The sequence below is a fragment of the Acanthisitta chloris genome, unplaced genomic scaffold (assembly GCF_000695815.1).
Source record: "Acanthisitta chloris isolate BGI_N310 unplaced genomic scaffold, ASM69581v1 scaffold42756, whole genome shotgun sequence".
NCBI lineage: Eukaryota > Metazoa > Chordata > Aves > Passeriformes > Acanthisittidae > Acanthisitta > Acanthisitta chloris.
In genome coordinates this window covers 4,607-17,836 of record NW_008680593.1, presented here as the reverse complement: position 1 = coordinate 17,836, position 13,230 = coordinate 4,607, and the positions used below count along the sequence as shown (strand labels likewise).

The 13,230-nt window shown below is 40.0% G+C and overlaps 1 protein-coding gene across 1 annotated transcript; it reads left to right on the top strand.

The window, feature by feature from the left end:
* Positions 1-351: 351 nt before the first annotated feature.
* Positions 352-13,031, top strand: GPR143 (G protein-coupled receptor 143). The gene is made up of 8 exons (XM_009077742.1): positions 352-595; positions 2,167-2,276; positions 5,224-5,318; positions 6,675-6,767; positions 7,238-7,347; positions 8,826-8,934; positions 11,191-11,308; positions 12,732-13,031. Exons 1-8 carry the CDS (start codon positions 352-354, stop codon positions 13,029-13,031), a joined length of 1,179 nt encoding a protein of 392 aa, XP_009075990.1.
* The last annotated feature ends 199 nt before the right edge of the window (positions 13,032-13,230 follow it).

Here is a 13,230-nt window from a genome sequence, read left to right as displayed (position 1 = left end):
TTTGTTTTAAATCATCTTCAATGCTCTGATGAATTTAAGTCTTCCTGTATCACATACTGTGCAAGCAGAAATATGTGAGTGAACTCTTGCCAATGGCTGTGAGCAAGCATGGGGCATGTTTCAGATTACACTGTGTTTTCTTGTTTGAATCTGATCTCCTTGCTAGGAGAGGCTGAGAAAGGCAGCTCTAGGGGATTTACTTCTAGCAGCAGCAGCAGCACATGATCCATCAATCGCGTGATTCTCACCACTGAAGACTAATGGGGAGGGTGAAGAAAAATTGAATGCTGCCTTGGGGAAGCAAGAGCATTTTCTTCTGCTCCTGGGATCCCTCCACCAGCTGGACACTTCATGGCTTCTCCTAGGTTAGAAACCTACTGCTGCCCAAACCGGGATGCAGCTACACAGCTAGTGATGAGCTTCCAGCCTGAAGTCTTCTGTGGAGTTTGCATTGGCAGTGCCTGCATCAGTCTGCTACTGACCATCCTGCAGCTCCTGCCAAAGAAGGGACAGAGCCCACGGAAGATGCCCAAAGCCTCCTCTTCTTCCACCATCCTTCTCCTTATCTCCATTTGTGACATCCTTGGGGGCTTAGGTAAGCGCCAGCTTGATGTCCCTCACCACTGCTGTATCAGGCTCTTGTTGCTCTGAGGTGCCATAGCCAAGTTAAACTGGTGAGTGGACAACAGAGATTTCTGAGGGAAACATGCTGTATATGTTCACAGGAAATTTGGGCTAAGTGAGATCAAACAATGATGGGCCTTTGGGGGAGAAAGTTCTTGATAAATAGTTGTATTTTAGAAGTAAAGGCTTTTGACAAATCTGCACCAAAATCTTTGCTTTAAAACAAATTAAAATCCAGACTGATTCTCAGAGTATGGCATAGAAGTGGAACTGAGGTAAGACTGAAAACCAAAGCTGGCATCAAACACTTAGCCAGTTCTTAGGACTACATTTGGAAACCACTTCCTATATGTCTTTAAATCTTCTCAGACCAGTGTGCCAGCTGCTTCTCTGGGCACATCATATCAACAGCAGGAGAGTTTGAGAGTTTGAACACACACAGATCATGCTGGACATGGCCTTTTGAAATGTGAGTGAAGCTCCCTTATCAAGGACAACCTGCTGCCTGGCTCCTGACTGATAGGCTGGAGGAATAAAACAGCAGAGAATAAATCAAAATGCATGAGTCAAAATGAAACCAATGTGTCTTAAGCTGTCCCATCAATGGCATTTACAGCCAAATTAGGTATAAATTACCATGACATATGCTATGAAAACACAGGACAAGTTTGTTTCTACAGTAGCATTTTCCCCTTCACATGAGATAATCGAAGTAGTGCTGTTTCGTCCCTCTCGCTGCCAGTGCGGAGGTGTTTCAAGTCTTTTCTCATTTCATACCTAGCCAGGTTCTCTCACAGTACATAAAAATACCAGTACTGGAACAAACATTACAGAGGGAAATAGAGAAAGAGACATACGGAAAATTCATGTGTGCATTCACCTGGAAAAGGTCCTTTCAGTCAGATGAGGTCAGCAATAGATAAAGTTATTTTTCTCCCTCTCTCTTTCACTGGCAAACTCACACTAGTTATCCACTATTGTCTTTGAATTGGACTCACTTTGGTGGGTGGAAAACAGTTTTTCTTGGTGGGAATGGTGGGTTTGTTCTGTTGAATTAATTTTTTAAAAAAGGGTATTTTCGCCTAATTCCAAAGCCCTGCCTTGTTCAGTCCTGTCAGAGAGGAAAAGAGCTGCTTGTAAAAATGAAGGCATTTTCTGAAATGAGGGCATATAGAGAAGTGAACATTAGTGTATGAATATATGCTGGTAAAATTGTAAGTAGTTAGTTACTGTTTTATGTCAATCTGTTAAATGCTACCCAGTTCATTTTTAGGCAATTACGTGACAGCATCTGTAAGTAAGTGAGATTTAATCTAGGTAACATTTTGAGTCCCAGCAGCTTCCAACTCACGGGGCTACTTTCCCTGAGCAATTACACTGACATTTAAATAGCACACTTGTCCCTCCTGTGCTCCTCTGCAGCCATAGCCTTCCTGTAGACGCACAAAATCTGGCCTGCGATGTGAAATATGTGGCCAGGGAAAAGCATGTGACTCAAATCACACCAGCAGATTCAAAGCATTAATACATTTTTTTCTTTAGGTGTGATCTTCAGGTCAAGCGTATGGCTAGGCTTCCCAGGCTTCATAGCTAACATTTCTGTGGTGAATGGGACTGATGTGTGGCCTTCCACTTTCTGCGTGGGGAGTGCGGTAGGTACAGAGGTTGAACCCCTTTCTTCTGCTACCAATTACAGTTCCTCCCCATGGGGAGTTTGAAAGGCAAACTACTGTGGTCAAAAGAAAATGCAGCTCTGAGTCAGAGCCTGGATATGATAGTTTCACCTCTGCCATGCCCCTGCAAGTGTGTTCCTGCCTCCCTGAGGGAGATCAGGGCAGGCAGGGTGCTAGGGGATGCTGCATGGTGCGAGTGAGGATGTAGGGCAGCACAGGTCAGACAGATCCCAAGTGTTGTGTAGTACTCGCTCATTGCAGGAGTGCTGGGGAAGTGGAAGGATACACCTGTACCTGTCAGTGGTATGAGACATAAGGGTACAAGCATTCCCAAAAGGGCTGTGAACTGCTGGATGCTTTTGTGCTGGCACAGCATCACCCCCATGGCTCTGTCACACTGGCAGCATGAGGTTATCTGCCAACCTTCTCTGGCAAAAACTACAGCCTGTGTGGTGGCAGTGGGGACCTCCTGAAACCAGCAACTTGGGTAGCTCAAATTAGCTTTTGCAGCATGAGAGTGTGTGTTTTAGACACAGAGGCACTGCGGGATAAATATACCCAAATCCACAAAGCTGCTGGCAGAAGGTCTGTCCCTGCCATGTGGGATTACAGCTCAGATTGCTGCTTATATGGGCATTCAATGACTCATCTGGCCAAGTCTAATTAAGTATTTTCTGGATTAGAACACAAGGAAAGCAAAATGTAAATGCACTCCAAAAGTACAGATTAAGACTCTGTTCCAAATTTTACAATCACTATACTGTATGAGACATCATATGAGACATGCATCATTTGCATTTGCTGTACAAGAATAAAGGTCATGTTTTTTGCCAAAACATGGAGAATGACAAACAAGACAGATCATCACTTTACCCAAATTCAGTAGGAACGTAGGGTGCCCAATGAATTAATGAATGAGTAATAACAGTATTAGCTTTGCAATTCAAACTTCACAATATAGAAAGGGATATGCTGCATGTAAAGAAAATTATTCAGCTCCAGTAGTTTTCAAATAAAACAGTATGTGCTAAATTGAACTCACTGCCATTTATGCCTGTACAACAACAATTTCAAAACTGGTATTTTGTGTCATGGAAGCAAATATTAATTGCACACAACTATCAATTCTCATTCTGCCATATATGTCTAAGTTTTTCTTATTAGATGCAAATGTCAATTTTTTTCTTTGAGGAAGAGGAAACCAGCAGCATCAATATCTTGTAGCAAGAGCATCCTATTCAAAAACTGTGTTTCCTTGCATCTTAAATTTCACTTTCTGGCCCTTAACACAAATATAGTATTTTCAAACAGTGGCAAGACACTGCATGCAGACTGTTTGTTTTTCATTTGAATCTCAGGTTAGATGGTGAGCAGCATAGCGGTCTACCACAATTTTCATTTTCTCTTTCTTGGGCTCCAGTAAAATACTGTAATTTGAGTCACTTTAAATTTAGATTTAATTACATTGGAATGAAAAATAACCCTCATTCTACTCACTTCCCCTAGCATATTCTCCTGTGAGTTAATAAAATGTTTCTAATTCTATTTTATTTTTCTTTAAGTACCATTGTTTATTTCACTTAACCACAAGCCAATAGAAACTCCAAATAGTGAGACTTTTGGACATCTCCTTTGAATGGTTTGCAGAGGGGTATCCTCTTGGGCACTGTAGCAAGATGTGTCTTTTTGCTAAAAAGTATGACAGCATATGAAGATTTTGGTTTTAAGTGCATCTGATATATATTCTTTTTGGAGACATTCTTGTCTAAGTCAGATTTTCTGGAAAGCCCCAGTGGTTTATTTTTGTATATGTGTGTGTGTGTATATGTCTAGCAAATTGTGCACTTTTCAACTGCAGCAAATATGTAAACCTGCAGATGAAGTTACATGCTGAGTGCTATGGGTGAAGTGCATTAGACGGAATTTTATTTCTGGCTCCTGTGCACTAGGAAAATGTCATGGTGTTTAAATTAAATTCTGAATAATTCATGCCACAAATGACTAGAAGATGGGTCTACACCCATGGTGAAAGGAAATATTTCCCAGCTTGATTTGCTTTTGGGGGAAGGAATGGTAGATCTCTGCTCACTGACGTTTGGCTCAGTAACAAGTACATTGGTTTCCAGATGTAAAATGATGCTACTATAGAGCTGTGATAAAGGATATTCAGATACAAAGTGAAAAATGGCTTGGAGGGAAGGTAATCTGAAAATTAAACCAGTTCTGGACTATTACAAAGGGCCAACTCCTGTGGGGAAGAAATGTGGAATTTATAAACAGCAGCAAAGAAGGGTCACTTATCTTATATAAGCTCATGGGAAAAATGTATAGGGTCAGCTCAAGAATGCTGTGAAATTTAACTTGACTTGAACATGTTTCCTTTGGATTTTTATTGAAGAAATTGGTCAGGGAGTTCAGTGTGGATATTTTTCCAGAGGGTGAATTTTTTGTTAATGACCCTTTTTTCATGATAACCATTCCTTGAATCAGTTCCTTGTGCATGGAAAAAACACCCTTCACATGCAAAACCCACAATGCATAGGCACACTGAGGTGGTGACTGACCTCAGTTATATTTTCATGCCTCAGCTACTGAGAAACAACTAAAATTTGCGCCTAAAATTAAAAATCCTCACTATAAATTTCTTCAGGCTTCACTCACAACACTGAGGTTAGGACCAGAGGTAAATAACAGGTTTTCTAAACAACAGAATAAGCTGTGAAATCAAACATTGTTCAATTTACCTGCAATGATCCCTTGGCTACAACAATGCTGCACCTGTGATTTTGAGTAAGATCTCAGATCTCATAATCTTATCTGGAAATTGCATACATTTAAAGCACAAATCCTCAGGCCAAAGGTCTGGGTCCCTCCCCTGTCCCCAGTGGTACTTGAGAAGCAGCTGTGACAGTATTTTTCCCTGCAGATGTGGATCCAGCTGTTATACAGCGCTGGCTTCTGGTGGTTGTTTTGCTATGCCGTTGATTCTTACTTGGTGGTGAGAAGATCAGCTGGACTGAGGTACAGAGTTAAAGCTCTGAATCTGTTTTTTTTCTTCTAACACTCTGTGTCTGTGTTTGCTGCTATCTAAGGGTTTAAATGAGGCTTGTGCAACTCTCTGATATTTGTGTGGTTACCAGGTAAAGATAGGGGTGAGTGGTGTTCTAATTGCTTAAATTGCCAGGGCAATACTCAGATATTGATTTGTGTCTAACTGGAATTGAAATGTAACTGAATTCATTAAACCTTCAGAAAAATATGGAGCAGATTGAGATCTATAGACTTTATGGCAGTGAGATGACTATTTAGTCCCTCTTCTGTACCTGAAATTGATTCTTGCAGGGAAAAAAAAAAAAGGTGCTATCTTGAAAATAAAGAAGTGTGAGGTAGAAAGTGTTTGATTTCATATAGTTCATTCTGCTTTTTTTTTTTCCTCAGTTTTTCTATTTTATTCACTTCTCAGTGTGGTCATTATGATCACATTTATAAAGTTTCTCAGAAAAATGATATGTATTTACTAAACATTTTTTCTGTAATGCCTGTGATAGAGGAAACTAAACCCTTTGGAAAGTATCGTGCTTTAATGCCAGACAGAAAATATAAAGTGTCTCTAAGTTGGTTGTTAGATGGGCAAAATGACCTTCAGTTGCTACTGCTAAACATGGAATTATGTGACTGTTCCCAGGTGATGCTGAGCAGTCAGGTAATGAAGATGTGGTTCTTCTGGAATATGTTGTCCAAATGGGACTTTTTAAGTAAACTTCAGACTGTGGAGGATAAACCTGATTTTGTAAAGTCTAATAGTTCTAGTCTGAAACAGCTGGGACTTACCTCCTTCCCCCATCCCTGTTAAATGAAAAATTCATATATGTTTGGGCTTGATTCTGAGATCAGAATGAACAGCAAAAGACTTTCTGCACACACAGATCTGGGCCTCCCTGTGACAGGAGCAGTATCCATCTCTGAAAGTTAAATATAATTCTCTTCAAACTACAACAGAGTAGTTTATTTGACTGTTCAGCTCCCTTCTTAAATTTTTATCTGCTAATTTGCTTTCTTCAGGAGAAATGAAGGGATTCCTTCTGGATCATAAGGGAAGGGAAGAAGTCCTGTCCCCCCCACCTTATAGGCTTGAGGGGACAGAACTATATGAGAGCTTGAACAACTGCCTTGGCTCATTCTTCTGAATTGAACAACTGCCTTGGCTCATTCTTCTTCTGAAGAAGCCTCTCACCCACCTGCTTTCCTTAGTTTAATGCACTGCCAGTGTTGTTCTGCACCATTTTCTATCTGTAAAGCACCCTATTTTTACCTCACAATGTGGGAAGTGTAAGGTTTGATATCTTTAACTGCACCTGTCCTGTTTGGTGCTTGCAGTACGATTGTGCTGTACCACATGATGACATGGGGCCTCGCGGTGATGCTCTGCGTGGAGGGAATTGCACTGCTTTACTACCCTTCTCTTTCCAGGTAAGCAGGACTCTGGGAGCAGACTGTGAAACCATAGCACTCTCTGAATGCCTTTTGGTCAGCTTTAGAATCCAAAAGTTGGGCATTTCAATCTCTGACAAGCATGTCCCACTGAGTCAGGGAGTGTGCTAGAAATACCTGCCTGAGTTTCACAGGACCCTAAAGAAATTTGCCAGGCAATAGAGACACTTGGATGTGCTGCAGAGCTGTGGTACAGATCCTGCTATGAGGCCACTGTTCTGCCAGTCCTGGTTTTAGCTTTCCTTTACATTTGAAAAAAATGCACTGACAATGCATGTTAGCAATCAGCTTTATGTCCCACGTGAACTGCTGGTGAAGGTCTGTGAATTAAAAGTTTTGCATCTGTTTGTTCATTCCTTTTTATTATTTTTTTAAGTTAACGGTGACACAGATAGAACTGTCAGCTGTGGTGGAAAAAATGCATAAAGCTTTTAATGATTTCTTCTCAGCTGTGAAAATGGCTTGGAACATGCAATCCCACATTACATCACAACCTATGCCCCTCTCCTGCTGGTGCTGGTGGTCAACCCAATCCTGTTTAGAAGGACAGTATCAGCAGGTATGTTCCTAATGACCAGCATCAATCAGTATGTGTTATTCAGAAACACAACAATACTGTTGAAAGTCATTCCTTTGTATTCAGTGATGTGGGACAGCTCCTCATTAAATCATAAAGACACAGCAAAGGGTGGGAAGGAGTTGCCTATTGAAATGAAGATACCATCCTGATGGGGAATTTGCCCTAGAGACACCCTCTGATCACATACTCAAGCTATGAGGTTGAAAACCTCTACTGCAGATTGGCAAAGGTATTTCTGTGTTACTTGACAAAACATTTGAGACAATGTATAGTGGATGCTTAACTCTGCTGTAGTTTTGGTACTAATCTGGATTTTGGAATGTAATTTATTCTGGTTTAAAGATAACATTGGCAAGATCTGAGAGTTGATTTAACCTCTTGGCAGCCCTGGAGCTAAAATGTAATAACATATGATCAGAATTTTGTCACTTCTGAATCTGAGATTATGAAACAAATGGGAATTGCACACCACTCAGACAGGTTCTAAAAGTTCCCATTTAATTTATTATCCAGTGCTTGGAAGAAATGAAACTGAAAAACTGCCACAGATTAAGTGCATCCTTTGCATGTAACATGATCAGTGCTAATGTTTGCAGTACCTGAATTTATCTACACATCAATTATATAAAAACAGCAACAAAAGGTCTTGCATTCTCAGTTCAGTCTTACACTCATCTATCCTGTGTCCTTCTGTAATACTAGTTTTCAAAGGGACAGTTGTTCTTTTAGAAAAGAAAGTTGCTTAGAAAAAAGCAACTTTGTCATTTAGGAAAAGAGTTGCTCTTTTTATGGGAAAATACACACTGAGTATATTTGTGTTTGTGCATATGTATATTCCGTGTGATATCTGACAGGCATGTGTCATAAAAACGTTGCATCTTCAAGTTTTAGAGGTGTAGCTAATGCTGTATCAATGGCACAATGAAATATAATGTGCATAATAGGATAGAATGTATTCTATGTTAGTCTAAACATAGTATTCCAACATAACAATTGTATATCACAGTGCATAATAGGATAGAATGTATTCTATCTTAGTCTAAACATAGTATTACAACATAATAATTGTATATCACGCATTATATAGATGTTGTATGCACTACCTTTTGTTATAAAATAAGTCTGTTGCCCATACTCAGTGGGACTGAGAGAAGAAAAACCAACTAGTGAGATATCATTCATTTCCTGTTGCCCATACTCAGTGGGACTGAGACAAGAAAAACCAACTAGGGAGATATCATTCATTTTAGAAATCCATAATGTATGTAATCCTTTTCCTTTAGTATTAGGCTATATGTGAGACTCCTTGATGATGGTCCTTCCAGCTCCTGAACTGCTGCTGGAGACAAGTCCATCCATTCCTTTGTTCCCTCTTTATGATCATCTATCTTCTGGATTCTTGTGCCTGAACTAACAAGCTACATGTATATTAATAAACATAATTGTGTACTTTTCAGTTGCCTCCTTATTGAAAGGCAGACAAGGGATTTACACAGAGAATGAAAGACGCCTGGGGACAGAGATCCAGATGCGCTTCTTCAAAATTATGCTGGTATTTGTTATTTGGTAAGAGGTGCATTATTTTGTTTTACACTGCCTTTTTCCCAGAGAGAGAGGTCAGGGGCAAGAGTAAAGCCTGATGGGTTGCTTCATTTGTTTGTCTTTATGCTTGGAAGGGAAGGTGTCTAAGGAAGAAGCAGTTCTAAACTAGTTCACAAAGGAGCTGAATCACTCACGTAACATCACAAGGCTGTGAGGAAATGATGAAATGTTTAACCAACAGGAAAGCAAAACTATCAAGAAACAATAGCAACAAAAGCCCCAATAGGCTGGGCATAGACTGAAGCTGTCTGGTACAGCAGTTCCCCAGCACTGTGGGCTGATAGATGGCATGTTGCAATCAAGATTTCTCAGAGCCTCTTGTCACCAAACACATCACTGAAAAGCTACAAAAAATGTGCTTCAAAGACTGGCTTCATGGCTCTGGCTGCAGTCACATCTGTGGTCTTACAATTCCCAAGTGTGTGAAAAAAACATGAATATCAACTGGAAATACAGGATTATATGCCATATGATTGCATCTGAAATTTCTGATGATTTAATCTTGATATTCTATCTTCCTCCATGAAGATAGTACTTTGGGGTAGGACAGGAAAGAGATAGACAGAAGAGGGGGAAGGCAACAGGAGATGGTCCTGGTGTAGTGAAATGACTTACAGTCTCTACATCTACTTAATATTTTTATACATAGGTGTATTAATGCATGTTACATTGCTTGAAAAGGCTGAGCAGGGGGAAAGGCTGCCTTTATTATCTTCTCTTGGCTGCTGTCTGCTATAGTGCTCTGAGGGGAAATGATTGTATTTTCTTGGGGAATACCAGAGTCTGCTTGGCTTCAGAGAGAAGTTTCCAGTGTGCAGGGTGGGGTAGCCAGCAGGGAACGGGGTGAGAGACATCAGCAAAGGATCCTGCAGCATGGCTTCCTGGAAATTGCTGAAATAATGAGGAGCAGAAATTTAGCCAAGCTTCCAGTGCTGTGGAAAGAACGAACCCAGAGGCACCACAGAAGTACACTGCAAGCTAAGGAATGGTGGCCAGCTTGATGGTCTGGGAGCAAGAATGAAAGAAAAGGCCTATTTCCCGCAGACACTGTGGGGAAATTTGTTTATTTCCATTCTGTCTCATTCTGGGTTTTCCTATTAAAAAAATAATCACAGCTCTGGTTTAGGATTTTGTTCTAATAAAACATAGGCTTTAGAGTGCTAAAGCTCTCTCAAAGGTTACTGTAGGAAAAGACTGAGGCAGTCCCATCTCAGAAGACTGGGAAAGATTCCTCTCCATCCCAGAAGTAAAATATGAGATGATTTGGTCAAATACAGCAGGTTGGGGCAACATGGGATAGAAGAGATGCCTACAGGTTTGAGAAGGGAGAGCAGGAGGTTTTACTGTCATGAAAATATACTTGCAGAAAGGACATGTGTAAACCCCTCTAGAATGGATGGAACATGAATCCTGATGTTTTCTATTCTGAAGCTGCAGTAGAACTATACAGAAATGCTTGTCTGTTTAGAAGTCAGAGGAAATTACAGCCATTTGCTATAACCTTTATTTAGTGTAGAATATCCTCAGTTTCTTTCACAGGTTTGGTTATGCTCATCCTTATTCAGAAATAGAAATTACCTTTATTCAAAAAAACTTGATAGCATTTTCAAAGGTTTTAAAGTCAACTTTTGGTTTTCTTTGTAGTTATTGTGGGTTTGTTTTTTTTTTATTGGACATTTTGAAAGTCTGCTGTAATCTAACCCCGAAATCCTAACTCCATCTGGAATTCCTGCAGCCTTTTACAACAACATGAGCATATATTTGGTTTCCTTATCTGTGTGCACAACCCTTTTAAGGCACAAGCAAAAGAAGTCAGCACACACGATGTTCCCATAATGGATCACAGTTGCTTTTCATCTCAAGCTGATCCTGCAATTTACTGTTCTGCAGAAAGCTCAAATTATCAGGTTCTTTTTGTTTGTTTTTGATTTTGTTATATTGACTTCTTTGTCTAGGCCTGGGCTAGTAGGTAGGTGTCTGGTTTTTGATCATGATCTCTGAGACTTACTGGTACCTTCAGACTGATATTTCACATCAAGTCTGATCTAGCTGGACTTGATCTTAGAGGTCTTTTCCAACCTTAACGATTCTGATTCTATGATTTAATAAAATCTTAACGTCCTCATTAGTGATCCTAATTTCTAAAATTTGAAGGCAAAGCATATTTTACGTGTCCATATATATATGTAACTGTCTTTTTCTTCTTTGCTCCTGCAATAGCTGGTCATCCAATATCATCAATGAGACCCTTTTGTTCTATCTCGAAATGCAGCCAGATATCAATGAAATGCCCTTGAAAAACATCAGAAGTGCTGCACTGATCACATGGATTATAATGGTAGGTCAGCCGTGACATTGCTGAGTCTTAGAAATCACTGTTGTAAGACTGGTGGGTAGCACCAGTGTAGTGTGTGGCTTATGATTTTGGGGGATATAAACACTGGAAATCAAGGAAGAAACGCAGAAAGTAATAGGGAGGAGTGAGCAGTCACTGGGAGTGCTTTTCACATATAAACTCCGTCAAAAATGTACTAGAGGTCAACTTTTTCTGCCATTTACTGGAGTATGTGTTCTCTCTGTGAGGGATTGCTCCTATTTTAAGATCCAGAACAGACCACTACAATGATTTCTAGCATTACCTTGCTAACCTCTGCCATAATGCAAACTGGAAAGTTTTAGCTTATGATTCCTGAAGGCTCCCCAGTTAAATGAGCATTTTATGGTAATCCTCTGTTTGCAACTAGGGTGGGGTTTTTAAATTATAAAGAATAAGCACATCTTATATTATGACATTTGGATCATTATTTGGGGATAAATCAATGAAAAATCTTGGAAATAAGGCACCAAAAATAGCTGTAAGATGTTGGTCTCTTACCGTGCCTTACCCTCTTTTCTCCAATTAGAATATTTGACAAGGGATTTTTCAGAGGTGATATTGCAGGTTGCTTTTCAAAGAGAATGCATTCTGGAGCTGTTAAATATGTCTAAGACCTGAGCATGCTTTGTATAGTTAAGCCCTTGAGCAGTTTGGTATTGAAGGATTAAGTGATGCAACTGATTTGATACAACCTCCTCTTCTGACGAGGAGTGAACATATTCATGTGACAGGGACCTTGATGTTGCTCACCTGGAGAGCAAGAGGTCAAGTCAGAAACTGAACTATTTTTTAAATTGTATGTTAAAATAATTTGCTCTTTTCCCTTGAGAAAATAGAAGCAGCTAAAGCCATTAATTTGCCAAGCACTGGGAACAGAGACAATTTTTTTCAGAGATCACTTGGGATTTTCTTTTTCAGTACCTCTCCCCATTTTTCCATCTCACTTTGACAGGCATTTTCACTGGTTTAAGAATCTAAAGCAATTTCAGACAGAGCTATTCCTGCTATTTTAAAAAGCTTGACTGGGTGTGCTAGTGTCTACTCATATATTTGACTTGGCTTCTAATTAAAAATAAAATATTTATATTTGTGAATAAAAAAATCTAGAGCTTGTGGGGAAAGTTAAAAAACACACCAGGGAATTGACCAGCTAAAATTTGTGTTGGGACGACCTCAACATTTTGGAACGACACAGTCATGGTATTTTACTCTGATTTGTCTGTGCCTGCAATGGCCATGAGATACATTTTTATTTGCACACAAATAACATTTAAAGTCAGGAATCATTCTGTGAAAACGAAGCTGTTAGTACATGCAAAGTGTTCTGCTGGAGCTGAAAATGAAGCCTTGCTGGTGTAATTCCTGTTGCACTTCTCTTTCCTAGGGGGTTCTTAATCCGATGCAAGGTTTTCTCTTCACGTTAGCTTTCTATGGCTGGACAGGATGGAGAGTGGACCTGAAATGGCGAAAAAGAGAAATACCCTGGGAATCTATGTCCTCATCAACTGTGGGGGAAAATGCCTATCCCTCACCTGTGAACTACCAAAGCAATATCCATGATTCAAAGAAGATATCCACAACTGACAGCCAGCAGACTGATGAGGCTATAAGCATGTTGTCTGAAGGTAACACTAGCAGTGATGAGAGATTAACCAGAAGCTCTCCCATCTACCAGGGCTGGTAGTTTTTAGGTGCAGAGCTGGATCTACCTTCTCATGTTGTCAATACTCATAAAACCATGTCACTGTGAATCATTGCATACTCTGGAATTAGGTTTGTGCTCAATGGCTTGATGTCATTTCCTAGAACTCGTGTGTGTGAGAGAGTATGTGAGACAGCTGGATATGGTTATATCTTCATTTGCCTTCTAGGAGACGTGTAAA

What these genes read in the sequence shown, in the direction of transcription:
- GPR143 (XM_009077742.1), top strand. Translation starts at nt 352, where the DNA reads ATGGCTTCTCCTAGGTTAGAAACCTACTGCTGCCCAAACCGGGATGCA. An exon ending in TACTACCCTTCTCTTTCCAG is followed by an intron (nt 6,768 to 7,237) that starts GTAAGCAGGACT and finishes ATTTCTTCTCAG; the next exon opens with CTGTGAAAATGGCTTGGAAC. An exon ending in TGATCACATGGATTATAATG is followed by an intron (nt 11,309 to 12,731) that starts GTAGGTCAGCCG and finishes TCTCTTTCCTAG; the next exon opens with GGGGTTCTTAATCCGATGCA.